Source organism: Carcharodon carcharias, chromosome 9, assembly GCF_017639515.1.
Source record: "Carcharodon carcharias isolate sCarCar2 chromosome 9, sCarCar2.pri, whole genome shotgun sequence".
NCBI lineage: Eukaryota > Metazoa > Chordata > Chondrichthyes > Lamniformes > Lamnidae > Carcharodon > Carcharodon carcharias.
Window position 1 is genome coordinate 96,857,391 of NC_054475.1, and position 13,591 is coordinate 96,870,981.

Here is a 13,591-nt window from a genome sequence, read left to right on the forward strand (position 1 = left end):
ACGGTTTTCTGACGAGTGCCTCGCTGTCCTCCTGGAGGAGGTGGCAGCATGCCGGGATATCCTTGTCCCAAGGGACAGGAGGAGGAAGACCCCAACCCACCTCACCAAAAATGCCTGGGAGGAGGTGGCATCCAGGGTCAGTTCCCATGATGTGGTGAGGGGCACATGGGTGCAGTGCCGCAAGTGTTTTAATGACCTCTTGCGATCAGGGAGGGTGAGTACCTTGTTGGCATGGGTCACTTGGCACAGCAGTTAGGAGCAGCTACCCTGGCCCCCCACCCCCGGCCCTCAGAGTTCTTAGAATGAGGGTGGCAAATTTCAATGAGACAGCATCTGGGCAAGGAGTTGAGCCCTGGCTGCTTAGAATGAGTGTTTTGCGGCTCCAGGGTCACAAATCAGCTGAGCCCTGCGAGGTATTCGTCAGGTGGGGTTGGCCAGGCTACAATGGCAATGCAGGTACAGGGTGGACTAATCAATGCTCCTCTCTCCTTTCAGGAGAGGACATCCCACAATAATGCTGAAAAGTTGTGGACTGCTGGAGGAGCGCCCCACCTTTTAATCCTGTCTAGATACGAGCAGGGGGCATTGGAGCTTGAGGTGCCAGGCGCCTAGGTTAACCGACCGCAGTGAGGTTGGGGTGCCACAGGGAGGTAAGAGTGCAATGCATTGAGGTCAGAATGTCTGTCATAGCAACTATTCCACTGTTGTCTCTATATTGATGTAAGCCTCGAACATGGAATCCCCATTGATAATGGAAGGACGAGGGCACCCTGATCCAAGTGCCAGGCATACATAGTAACAGTGTAATGACTTCAACTAATGACATGTCCATGTTCTTCCTTTCAGCCTCACCTGAAGACCATTGGGGTCAGGAGCCTGAAGGCCTGCTGCTCACTCCAGGGGACACAGAAGATATAAACGCAGCAGCGTCACACCCTCTCAGCCAGGCAGGCACCAGCGCAGATACCAGCACCTTGGTGGGATTTAGATTGGCGGATAGTATCTTGGTGCACAGCGATGAGGGCACTTCACACTTGCTTGAGGTGCAGGTGGAGGCAGAGAGTGCCCAGGGCGGCGGCAGTTGGAGGAATGCTGGAGACCAGGAGCGTGCTCAGTCAGTGGCTGATGATGTGCCTCTGGGGGTGTCCCTCAGGTAGCAGATACTGCAAGTCCAGCAGGGTGTGCGGGAGGATCTAGCGGAGATACATAAGGGAATGTGTGCCATGGTGTCCACTGTGGAGGGGTCCATGTGGAGCAAGAGCAATGCAATGACCCTCATGGCCGAGCGCACTGCCTCCTCCAGGGAGAGTGTGGTGACACTCATGGAGAGGCTGCTCCCGGAGCTGAGTCAGCGATTCCTGGGGATGCGCTTGGACCTGAAAGCCCTCACACCAGCAATGGCCTTAGGTGGTCAGTGTCCCAGCATCCCAGCCAGGTGCCCGTCCATCAATGGTGAGTAGGGTGTTCTAAGGCGACCTGGTGTTAGCACACGAGCTGCTTGCCATCTCTACGGACTCCTCTCAGGGTGCTCTGGATGAGGGCAGCAGCTCCTCTGCCCCTCTGCCATTGACAGTGGCATCCAATGAGGTGGCAGCGACTGGTGAGATGCCAGCCGTGCCACTGGCTGTTCCTCCCAGGCGGGGCCAGCACAAGCTCCATGGCCAGAGGACCCCCGCCAACCAACAGGACAGCAGAGTGAGCAGGCTGTCTCCAATGCCGGTGCCAGCAAGGGGGGAGCACCTAGACATAGCACCTGTAAACGCAAATGCAAAGCAGCTTAGGCACAACACAGGCTTATCACTGGTGATATTTTTGTGCCCCACTTTTAAGATTTTTATAAGTAGGTGTGATGGTTTCCATTTTATTTGTTTTATGTATGCCAGGCACCACACCAGTAAATGTGTTTGTGTTCAATAAGCCTCTGGGTGCTTCGTTACTTCTGCAGGTGAAGGATAACCCATGGTGTTATGACTGACTTGTTTGTCATTTTTATTGAAATGGCATATAGGAACATTTGCTTGGTGAACAACATGCACTATCAAGTATCAAGTATGGAGCCTGCTGCCCTCGGGTTGCCCAGATCAATGTCTATCCCCTCAGCATTCTCCTGACTGTGCTCGTCCTTGGACTCACTTTTGGACTCATTGTCTGCTGCCAGAGCAGCAGCACCAGAGATGTGTCAACATCATCTTCCTCCACTGCTCCCCCCTTTCCAGCGCCAGATTGTGGAGAGTGCAGCATGCAACCACTATCAGTGACACACGATCTGGGGTGTATTGCAGTGGGCCTCCTGAATGATCCAGGCATCGGAAACACATCTTGAGAAGACCGATAGTTCTCTCTACCACTGCCCTGTGGAGGCAAGGCTTCTATTGTACCACTGCTCGGCCTCTGTTCTTGGATGCCAGAGAGGCGTCAAAAGCCACCTTTTGAGGGGATAGCTCGTGTCAACCAGCAGCCATCCATCCATCCAGCCAGTCTGGAGCACTGAAGATCCTCGGCACCTGGGAGTGTCTGAGGATGTAAGCATCATGGGAGCTGCATGGGTACCTTGCACAGACTTGCAGAATCTGCATCCTATGGTCACACACTATCTGCACATTCATGGAGTGGAATCCCTTCATGTTGATGAAGGCACCCGGCTCATCCACTGGCGCCTTGATGGCCACATGTGTGCAGTCGCTTGCACCTTGGATGCGGGTGAATCCCAGCAATCACTGCAAAGCCTCTGGCTTGCTCTGTCTAGCTGGCCTCATCCATGAGTTGGTGAATGAAAGTCAATGCACGCCTGAACAGAGCGTTTGTCATTAGCTTGACACAACTGTGGACAGTTAATTGGGAGACTCCACAAAGATCACCCATGAAGAAGGGAAAATGGTTTCTGGCTAAGGTGGGGCATCCTGTGGCAATGTAAGATTTGTCCTTGCGTGGCTGGGTGGTGGGTGGGGAAAGAATCGTCGAAGCAAGTAATCGGTAGTTGGGATTGTTAGTCTGTTTGGGACTTCTCCAAAAAGTGAGAGAAGCACTTTTTGATGGTCACTTGACATTATGACTCAGCAAAACAGGGAGAAGTAAATCCATTGAAAGAAAGGTCTGGTACCTGTAAAAACTGCAATTCTGCGGAAAGCGGGTAGGGAAGTATTACTGTGGTGTGGAATTTTCGTTTATGTTAGAAGTTAAAGTTGCTTACTAAATATTGTTTAGTTGATGTTGACTTTAGTTAGTTTGTTATTTTAAAATCTTAAAACTTGAAATCTTATTGAGCAATTCCTTTAAGTTGGTCACTGGGAATTCAAGGCCTGAATTTTTCGGTGATCAAGTGTGCATCATCGGCAAGCCTGGGAGCACCTGGGAAACGGACTCCCGATCGTGATTTCATGCTAGCTATCCAAGTAATGGCCAGCCAGCGTGAAACGCGTGCTGAAAAGCTCAGCGCTGGAGGCAGGAAGCGGGTGGGCAACTACATCACCGCAGGCGCGGGTGAGTGCTGCGTGAGAGCTCCCTGAAGGCAGACAGCTGCCTCATGGAACTGCAGGCCTGCAAATAATGAAATAAAGCTGTACAAAACTGCACAAAAATGTCCATACATCACAATCAAGCACCTAAAAGCTACCTCATATAAATGTTGTCCCCAGATATTTATTTTTATTTTATTTCCTATTGGAAATTTCATCTCGCCCTTTGATGAGGTTTGATGAAAAATGTAAAGGCCGCCTGCCCGATATGCCCATCTGCCAACCGTAAGGTTGGGCGTGCCACAAAAAATCACAGACAATCGCGCCGTTAATGGGCCTAATTGCCCAATTGTTGGCGGGCATGCTTCCGACTTTTGCGGGCACCTGCCGACCGAAATATTGCGCAAGTGCGTGATGACGCTGATACGATCGCCCGATGTCATCTCGCGCAATTTTACATCCCATCTGGACGGGTGTGCGCCCGCCCACGGGATGTAAAATTCTGTCCCAGGTCTCTTGTTTAAAGTTATTGGTCTCTATGGGGATTGTAACAAGTTAGGTTATATAAAAATGGTTTGGCAGCTGATTGGTATCTATGACATAATTACATCTTTAACTACTTGCTTTTTGTTACAGACTAAGACACTAATCAACTGGCATATATTTCCTGAAGAAAGTGATTGTTTTTTTAAATATACAAGTTAAGACATTAATTTAGATGCAACAAAATGATTTGTTTAAATGATCACTGCAATGAATACATGCAATTGTAAACTTCAGGTTATTTGTCAAGTCAACTTTCATAATTATAAACAAACATCTAATAGCTACTTTACAGTAGGTGAAAAACCCTGACTTTGACAACACCACTGCAAGGTAATTGAGGCAGTCTACTGTCTCAATTAATGCCCAAGTGTACATGTGATTTTGTCCAAATATTTCAGAAGCAGCGCTGATAACAAATATAAAGATTATCATTGACCACCAGTGTTTTTTTCTGCGTAGGCATTTAGAGTGTTCAAAATACCCACATAGACCAGGGTCTTATCACTTACCATTACAGTCTTTTCTCAAACATCGAGAAAAGTTCACTGGCCTCCAAACAGGCTGTAAATCATGACCTTCAAAGTCAACTCTATGCCTCTGTGCATAGCTTGTTGCTGATGCTGTAGAAATAGCCTCACAATGTAAATGAGATGTATCCCACAGTATCAGGGTGTTAACACATGATAATAAAGCACATTTGAATTGTATTATATGCAGAAAAGATGTGGAAAAGTGATTTTGCAGAATATCTTTCTTAGTTGGGTTAGTTACTGTCTTTGGATCACATATATAAACAAATTAAACAAAAATCAAGAACAAAATGTTAATGACTTACAATGCATTTGTCGAAGTTGCGTTTAACATGCACCAGAATGTTTCCAAATGTAGATTTGAGAAAAGAAGAAGGATCGCAATCTTGAGCTATCAGTGCTCGCTGGCTCACTATTACCAGTAAATGCAAGGAGTTGGAAGGGTTGATCTTATCACATAGATTCACAAACCCCTTTAGATCTAGTTCAAGAGTGCTGAAAATTTCACTCATCATTTTTCTTTTACTGCTTATACCAGAATCTTCCTGCCTGGTAGAAAATAAAATAAGCAAAAGCTGCAGCATAAATATTTTGATCAGAAATTGTACCCACCTTCACAGTGTAAGAAAGAAAGTGTTAATACTGTGGAAAGATATCAGGAGTGTAATAATGATCTGTAGTTACTCAGGTTTCAAGAATTACATATTAGTAAAATACAGAAATTGATGGGGAAATGAGTTATAATCTATTTTAGAACATGAAAATCTTTAAACCGTCTGAATAAATCAAGAACTTGTGCTTATAAAGTGTCTTTCACAAGCTCAGAATTCCAAAATGCTTTGTAGCCAATTAAGTACTTCTAAGGTGTAATGCAAGGAAATTTAGCAGCTAAAATGCACACAGCAAGGTTCCACCAATAACAGAGATAAAGGCCCAGATAAATTGTTTTTTTGGTGGTCTTGGCCAAGGGATAAACACTGGTCAGGGCATCGGGGAGTACTTTCCTGTTACTCTTAAATAGTGCAATGGGATCTTTTGTGTCAGATGGGCCTCAGAATATCTCTTTCCAAAGGCAGCATCTCCGACAATGCTGCATTCCCTCAGCTTGGATTATTTGCTCAAGACTTTGGGGTGGGGCTTAAAATCATAGTTTTTTGATTCAAGTATTTTGAAAATTATTTCTGATCAATTTTAATTATTTTCATGAAATGAACAACTTGTGGGATGGCAGATGTTGGATGGGGGGAGCAAAGGTGACAAACTCTTAGGTTATGAAGGATTAAATCTGATACACACAGGGGAAGCAATGATTGAATGTACAGTAATAACTTTTTCACCTAATTTTCCTCCTCATGGTTCTTACTTTTGTTACTTCTATTATCTCTTCTTAGATTCTCCTGGTGAGGAGACACACTACATTGAGTCTGTTGGTGTGGTTGTATCTACTTCAATGGTGTTTCACTTTTGAATATTACCAGCGACTTGCATTTTAGTCCTCCTCACATGGCTGAACACAGCTCTTTACATTAGAGTGAAAAGACACTGAGCAGTAAATGGCAAATAATGGGTGATCAAAGAGGACCACCAGGACTCTGCCCAATGAGAGCTACCAAAGAATTATCAGCATTTTGAATTGCTGTTTTAGTTATGTTCAAAATCATGAGAGAGAAATTGTTCCAACTGATGGAATGGCTGAGAACAGGGAGGCACTAAGTGATTGGCAAAAGAACCAAATGTGAAATAAGAAAAACAATTTTACGCAGGGAAAGGTTATGATTTCGAATGCACTGCCTGAAAGGGTGATGAAGGCAGATTCAATTGTGGTATCACGGTACAGGAGGCCATTCAGCCCATTGAGTCTGCATTGGCTCTCAAACAGCATTCTACCTAGTCCCACTCCCCTGCCTTATCCTGTAACCTTGCACATTCTCTCTTTTCAGGTAGCAATCCAATTCCCTTTTGAATACCTCAATCAAACCTGCCTCCAACAGGTTCCTTTCAGCAATTTGTTCCATACTCTAACCACCCTCTGGGTGGAAAAAAAAATCCTCATATCACAGTTACTCTTTTTGTCAATTATTTTGAATCTGTGCCCTCTAGTTCTTGATATTCTCGAGTGGGAAGAGTTTCTCACTATTTACCCAGTCCATACTCCGCAGGATCTTGAATAACCCTATCAAGTCTCCTTTCAGCCTTCTTTTCTCCAAGGAAAAGTCTCAACCTCTCCAATCTATCCACATAGCTACAGTTCTTCATCCCTAGAACCATTTTTGTGAATCTCCTCTGTACTCTCTTCAATGCCTTCACACCCTTCCTCAAGTATGGTGCCCAGAGCTGGACGCAGTACTCCAGATGAGGCCCAACTAACATCTTATACAAGTTCAACATGACCTTCTTACTCTTGTACTCAATGCCCCTATAAATAAAGCCTAAGATACTACATGATTTATTAACTGCTCTCTCAACATGCCCTGCCATCTTCAATAACCTATGTACATATACATCGAGGTCCCTCTGTTCCTGCAACTCCTTTAGAGGCTCTCCCTTTATTTTATACTGTTTCACAATATCTTTCCTTCCAAAATGAATCACCTCACACTTCTCTGCATTGAACTTCATCTGCCACTTGTCTACCCAATCCACCAACATGTCTATGTCGTTTTGAAGTTCAAAACTATCCCCATCACAGTTGACAACATTTCCAATCTTTGCATCATCTGCAAGTTTTGAAATCATCCCCTGCACACCACAATCTAGACCATGAATATACATCAGGAAGAGCAAGGGTCCCAATACTGACTCCTGAGGAACTCTATTACAAACCTTCCTCCAATCTAAAAAACAACCATTTATCACAACTCTGTTTCCTGTCACTCAGCCAACTTCTTATCCAAGTGCCTACTTTCCCTTTTATTCCATGACCTGGAATTTTTCTTACAAGTCTCGTGTGGCACTGTATCAAATGCCTTTTGAAAATCCATATACACCACATCAACAACGTTTCCTTTATCAGCCTTTTTGTTTACCTCCTCAAAAAACTACAACGAGTTAGTGAAACATGATTTTCCCTTGATGAATCCATGCTGGCTTTCCTTAATTATCTCCTTAATGCTCAGAGAGCCAGTGCAGACACAATGAGCCAAATAGCCTCTTTCTACACTGTAACAATTCTGTGCACTTGTCTAAGTGATTATTGATTTTATCCTGCACTATAGTTTCCAGAAGTTTCCCTTCCACTGAGGTCAAAGTGACTGGCCTGTAGTTGCCAGCTTTATCCTTGCACCCTTTATTGAACAAGGGTGTAACATTCGCAGTTCTCCAGCCCTCTAGCACCACCCCTATGTCTAAGGAAGACAGCAAGATTATCACTAGTGCCTCTGCAATTTCCACTTTCACTTCCCTCAGTACCCTTCGATGCATCTCATCCAGTCCTAGTATCTTATCTAATTTAAGTAAAGATAGCCTTTCCAACACTTCCTTCCACTCATTTGGAAGTTCTTCTAGAGTACCTCCTCTCGCCTCAAACTGGGTAGCAAGTTCTTCCTTTGTAAAGACAGATACAATATACTCATTCAACACCTCCGTTATTTCTTTAACCTCCTCATGCAAGTCCCCTTTTTTGTCGCCATTCAGCCCATTCTATTTTTTAACCACCCTTTTATTATTTACATGCCTACAGAAGACCTTGGGATTCCCTTTTATGTTTGCATAACATGGCAGCAGAACACTTGGGCAAGTTGTAGAATCTCCTTGCGAAAGGTGGCTATTGTGTGGTCACTAGTGGAAGCACTCACAGCCCCTTGCAATGTCTTTATTAAGGTTTCAACCAATTTATATCATGGTTCAAGCTAACAGCGCAGCCTTGCAGTGTGGGTTAGGAGAATGCCTGAGCCTGAGCTGACAGCTTAGCACGCAATCCAGTGGATGAAGCTGCCTCCAACTGGTCAAGTGGAATGGGGCAGAGGTGGGTGGGGTTTCGGACAGCCAGGAAGTGCACTACACACTGGCCATCCTAGTGGTGCCCAGCACTTTCCTGCTTGTGTGAAGGGGCCTTCAGACTTAACCAAGAGGGGTTCTTAGGGCACATATCCTAATCCACAAGTCTCTCTGTTTGATCCTGCAAGAAGAGAAGATCAGAATCATGGTGATTTAGCGGTATGCCTCATGGATTACAGAAAGCAGAGAAGGAGGAGTGCAGCGGAAGCATTTGGTTCGGCAAAGGGAAGAGCACCTCCCTTAGGATGAAGAGGCAGCAGGGCCTTCTGTGCACGCACCTGAAGAAGCCACAGAGCGCCGTTGCTGGTAGGTGCTTCGCTAGACCCAGAGTCTATAGACAGCTCTGGTTATTCCTACAGATGACTGAGAACCAGTGTTGCCGGAGACTGCACATGTCTAATGAACGGGTCAGTCACATATGCCATCTGCTGCAGGATTTGGCACCATGAGGACATGTGGCATCCACTTCCAGTGGCTGTAACAGTGAACGCACTCAATTTCTATGCCAGTGGCTCCTTCCAGGCTCTACAGGTGATCTGTGTGAGATCTTGCAAGCCTCCACGCACAAAGTATCCAGGAGGTCACGCACGGCATCTTCTTGAAGGCACAGAACTTTGTGCATTTCGCTCAGGATCAGGAAAGCCAGGAAGCAAGAGTGCTGGGATTTGTGCAGACTCTGGTTTTCCACAGGTGCAGGGAGCCATCAACTGCATTCACGTGGTGTTTAGGTCTCCGTGGCAACAAGCAGTCAACAACGTCAACCACAAGAGCTTCCAATCGCTGAATGTTCAGCTGGTGTGCGACCACCACAATGCATCCCTGACATCTTCCAGGGTCCAGAGAGGCTGCAGAGTTGGGTCCTCGGGGACAGAGGATGTTGCTGATGACGCTTGTGCGGCAGCCTCAGACTGCAGCAGTGACATTATAATGAGGCTCATGCCAGATTTTGGTGGAAAAAACAATAGGCATTTTGAAAATGAGGCTTCGGTGCCTCGATAGGTCCAGTGGAACACTGCAGTGCAGTCCACCAAGGGTGTCACACATCACTGTAGCTTGCTGCACACTACACAACCTGGCGCTACAACAGGGGAAGGATCTAGCTGAGGAAGGGATGAAAGAGTTGCACATTCCCTCCAATGAGGGGGACATCGAAGGGGATGATGGTGATGAGGCCCTCACAGGTGAGGATTCTGGCGATGAGGCTACTGCACTGGTCAGATGATGCAGGTGCATTCAGGAGGCCTTCTTAGCCGCAAGGTTCATGGGGGATGATGACGAGATGCAGTGATGACAGTCCTGACATCCTCACCTTGCATCTATGAACATTTGGCTCCTATGTGGCTGATGGCAGCGCATATACCCACAGTGCTCAGGCTCATGTCATGGGGATGCAGTGGAGGCCCTAACTAGAGTCACTAGATTCCAGGAAGATGAGGACGACATGCAGTGAACACATTCCATATATCTTCACATTGCCTCTGTGAATGTTTGACTCCTGTCGGGCTGAGGGCAGCTCGCTTGCTCTCTGTGATCAGGATCAAATCATGGAGATGCAGCTGTGAAACTTTAAATGCATCTTATTCTTGTCAGGCTTCAGCACCTGACCCCTTCAGGAGCACAGCGTCACTGGTCACAGATGCTGAAGAGATGGTGGGCCGGCCCCACCTCAAAGGTGCTGAGAGCACACAGAGAGAATTATGGAACTCTGTGAAGCCTACCCACAAAATTCTGGCAGAAATGACATGCACCATTGAGGTGCAGGCATCACTAATGTGTCTAGTGAGTGCAAAACCGGACCATCACTTTGGTTTGAAGGTTACACACTACACAGGAAAGAGGCTCTGGACTGAAACACCTGCCTTTACCTTGTGCAGGAGCCAAGGTTTCACATCTGAGTGACAACAGTTACATCTTAATCTTCCTAACATAACAAGGAGCCATTCTAGGGAATTTATTTACAATAGCGAAGATTAAGTAGAAGTGATTAACACCCATGCCCAGGCTATGCAACTACATCTTCTTAATTTGCTCACATCTTGATTTAATGTTGGTAAAGTATCCTTTGCATTTTGTCTTTTGTTTTTGCAGTTTCCCTTTAAGGGGCTGCCTTTTACTTTGTCCCTTGGTTTGTTAATTTAGTTTGTTTTGTAACAAAAAGAGTTACATCTTAATCTTCCTAACCCTGCCACTACATTGTGGTGCTCCCCCGACATCCACAGCGGAGGTGAAAGCAGCCTGCTGACTGCTACGCCCTGTGATGACCTTGGTGGGTGTCCTCTGGAAGGTCAAGACTTGGAGGCTCCCAGCCTGCTTTCAGGGTCCTGCTGTGTGGCAGTGGCACTCTCCTTAGCCTCTGGAGCTGGAGGGGTCACAGGAAGAGGGGATTTAGATGGGCTGGACACTCCTAGAGTCACCTGGGTGGATGGCCCCAAAATGTGCACCTGCTGGTCCTCCTCCCTATGGGTGCCTGAGGGCCCCTGGTTGGCTCCTTGAGGAGAAGGAGAAGCTGGAGTGAGATCCAGCTGGCCTGTACCCCTCTCGCGTACATACTGTTGGAGGCCAACTATGGCATCAGCGATGGAGTTGAGCCCGCTCAGCAGTCAGGACCAATGTCCTGGACCAAGGTCTCCATGGTGGCTGCCATCCTACCAGTGTTGACTTTGGTGTGTTGGCATGCAAGTGCTATCACCCCAGACTGAAGGCAGACGGACTCCTCCATTTTATCTTGCAATCTGAGGAGTGCAGCGGACATCCTTTCCTGACCTTCCCAAGCTTGCATTTGCAACGCCAGCAACTGAGGTATGACGGAGTCCAGAGGCTCCTCACCTGACTCGGAGTCAGCAGATTTCTGGTCTCCAGCAGTCCTCAGAGTGCTGGAATCCTGGGAAGTCCCTGCCTCCACCTGCTGTGGTTCAGATAGTGCGATGTGCTCACCAGATTGTTGGCGTCAGGTGCCATAGCAGGAATGGGGGGGATCAATGACGAGAAGGGTAAAAATCAGTTTTACGCTGTCGTGAAACCAGTTTGTGATCATCCGCTCCATCCATTGTGCCGCTGCACATTAGGAACCTAATTTCAATACTTTAGTATATCATTATAAGCCTTGCTTGCTGGAATCATACCCCTATGTTGGATCATCTGGGCAATCACACCGACGTGCTTCACAACTGTACACAAGTGGCGTTCACCTGACGAGCTGCACTTCACTGCCGACTTTGCTTCTGCAGCACTCACAGTCATCAGTGCCAGGTTTCGCAGGCAGCGCATCACATCACTTTTAGGGGGACTCATGGGCAGGTCTCTACCTACCACACCAGCTTCAGGTGGTGTTTCAATGGCTGCAGGGCTAGGGCTTGCTTGGGGAAGGGAGAGAAATGGCCTCAGGCAAAGCAAGTGGCTGAAGGATGAGGGCTGTACTGGAGATGGTGGGTATCCCAGGGTGTGCGTGGGGGCATATGTTGATCTGTGCAAGTGGCCTCAAAATGGTGAGGACTGAGGAGGTAGTCTCCAGAGGAGATGAGACTAGATGGAGATGTAAGGGTGTGTGTGAAAGAATGAGAGGTGCTGTCCCTTGAGCTGGCAGTGAGTGAGATGCCAGTGAATGTGTGAAGGCCTTGTCAGTGTGCGATTTACCCTGATGGCACAGATATGATCATTCAGTTTTCTGCACTGGGTAGCCGACCTCTAATGTGCAGCTGACCACCTCTGCCACTGCCTCCCCAGCTAGAGTGGTGAGACTGATGGGCCTCCTACTGCCAGAACAGGGTTAGAGTGCAGAAGGCGTCCCAGGGATGTGTTACTGAATTGGGGGGGCCACATTCCTTTTGGCTTTTGGGGCTAAGTCTTCACTGGAACAGTCTTGGGCTGCAAACATTGAGAAGTGTGTGTGCAGCTGCAGTTTAAACATAGCGACCTACTTGAGGAAGCGATGAGGTAATGGTGTGGCGGGCAAATCGGAAGTTACTCACCAGTGAGACGGCGTGTTTCCTGTGGCTGCATAATTAATGAGTTGGGAATGGGATGATACAGTGTGAAAAGTCGCCATTGCGGCTGTCATGTAAAACAACTTTGTTCCTGCCTGTTACCGCACTTAGTGCAAATCTGGGATGATTCAGCCCTGTGACCTTGAGACTACTCTAGAACTAGGTCCCATTGAGGTGTGTGTCTCTTTGGTGGAGAGTGCGGGTGAGCGCTGTGACAGGTCTTCAATCAGATTCTTCTTCTGAGATATCTTCGGGGCTTGAGTAGAGGACCTGGCTCATGGACCCCCTCGGCTGTTTCCCAGATGTGCCTGCTGAAACAAGAGATATAATCAGTGCATGGCAGGTGACTGTTGAACAGGGGAACTCACTCAGAGCATGGTTGTCTGAGGGATGTTGCACTGCTGGATCCTCACTTGACCGAGCAGCGCCGACCTCACCATCAGTACAGGAATGGTCCAGATCATTGCCGGCCAGCTGGAATACTCTATTTTCAATGTCTGTTAGGACCTTGATGTTGGACATTCCTCCCCCAATCTGCAACCTCTCTCTTTTGTTGTCTACCAGCTGTCTTGCATGAATACAAATAGAGAGAATGTAAGTAGGACACCTGCCAGGCCAGATAAGAATGCCTGGCATGTGTGGATGGTGAGTGGTGCAATGGACGGGACAAGGACACATGAGGATGAAGCGGTGTGAGAGAGAATGGTGATGCCTTTGAACTGGCAGTGAGTGAGCTCCCTGTGGTTGTGTGATGGGTTTGTGAGTGTGCGAGTTGAGAATGATGAGAATAGTGACTTACCGTGGCAGAGCAAAGATCATTCACCCTCTTTCGGCATTGGGTGGCTGTCCCTCTTTGGCAGGGCATTTGCACTGACCACCGCAGCCACCACCTCCCATGCTGGATTGGTTGCTTGCTTGCTGCTCTTTGCCCAGAGTGGGAGTAGAGGACTTCAAGGCAGGCCTCCACTGCATCCAGTCAGCACCCGAGGGAGGCGTCGCTAAATTTGGGGGCAGGATGTTTCCTCCCTTTGGCAGCCATGACTTTCCGGCAGCCTTTGATCCCTTAGAGAATGCTAGCTCC

General features: G+C 47.3%; 1 protein-coding gene across 3 annotated transcripts in view; it reads right to left on the reverse strand.

The window, feature by feature from the left end:
- Positions 1-13,591, reverse strand: part of LOC121282545 (exocyst complex component 1-like) — a 150,108-nt gene that overhangs the window by 15,102 nt on the left and 121,415 nt on the right. For 2 of the 3 annotated variants that reach the window (XM_041196280.1, XM_041196279.1), the window contains exon 14: positions 4,837-5,080. The exons of the other annotated variant lie outside the window; for it this stretch is intronic. In XM_041196280.1, coding sequence (XP_041052214.1) covers positions 4,837-5,080 — 244 coding nt within the window. The remainder of the gene's footprint in view (positions 1-4,836; positions 5,081-13,591) is intronic. 3 annotated transcript variants of the gene reach the window in all.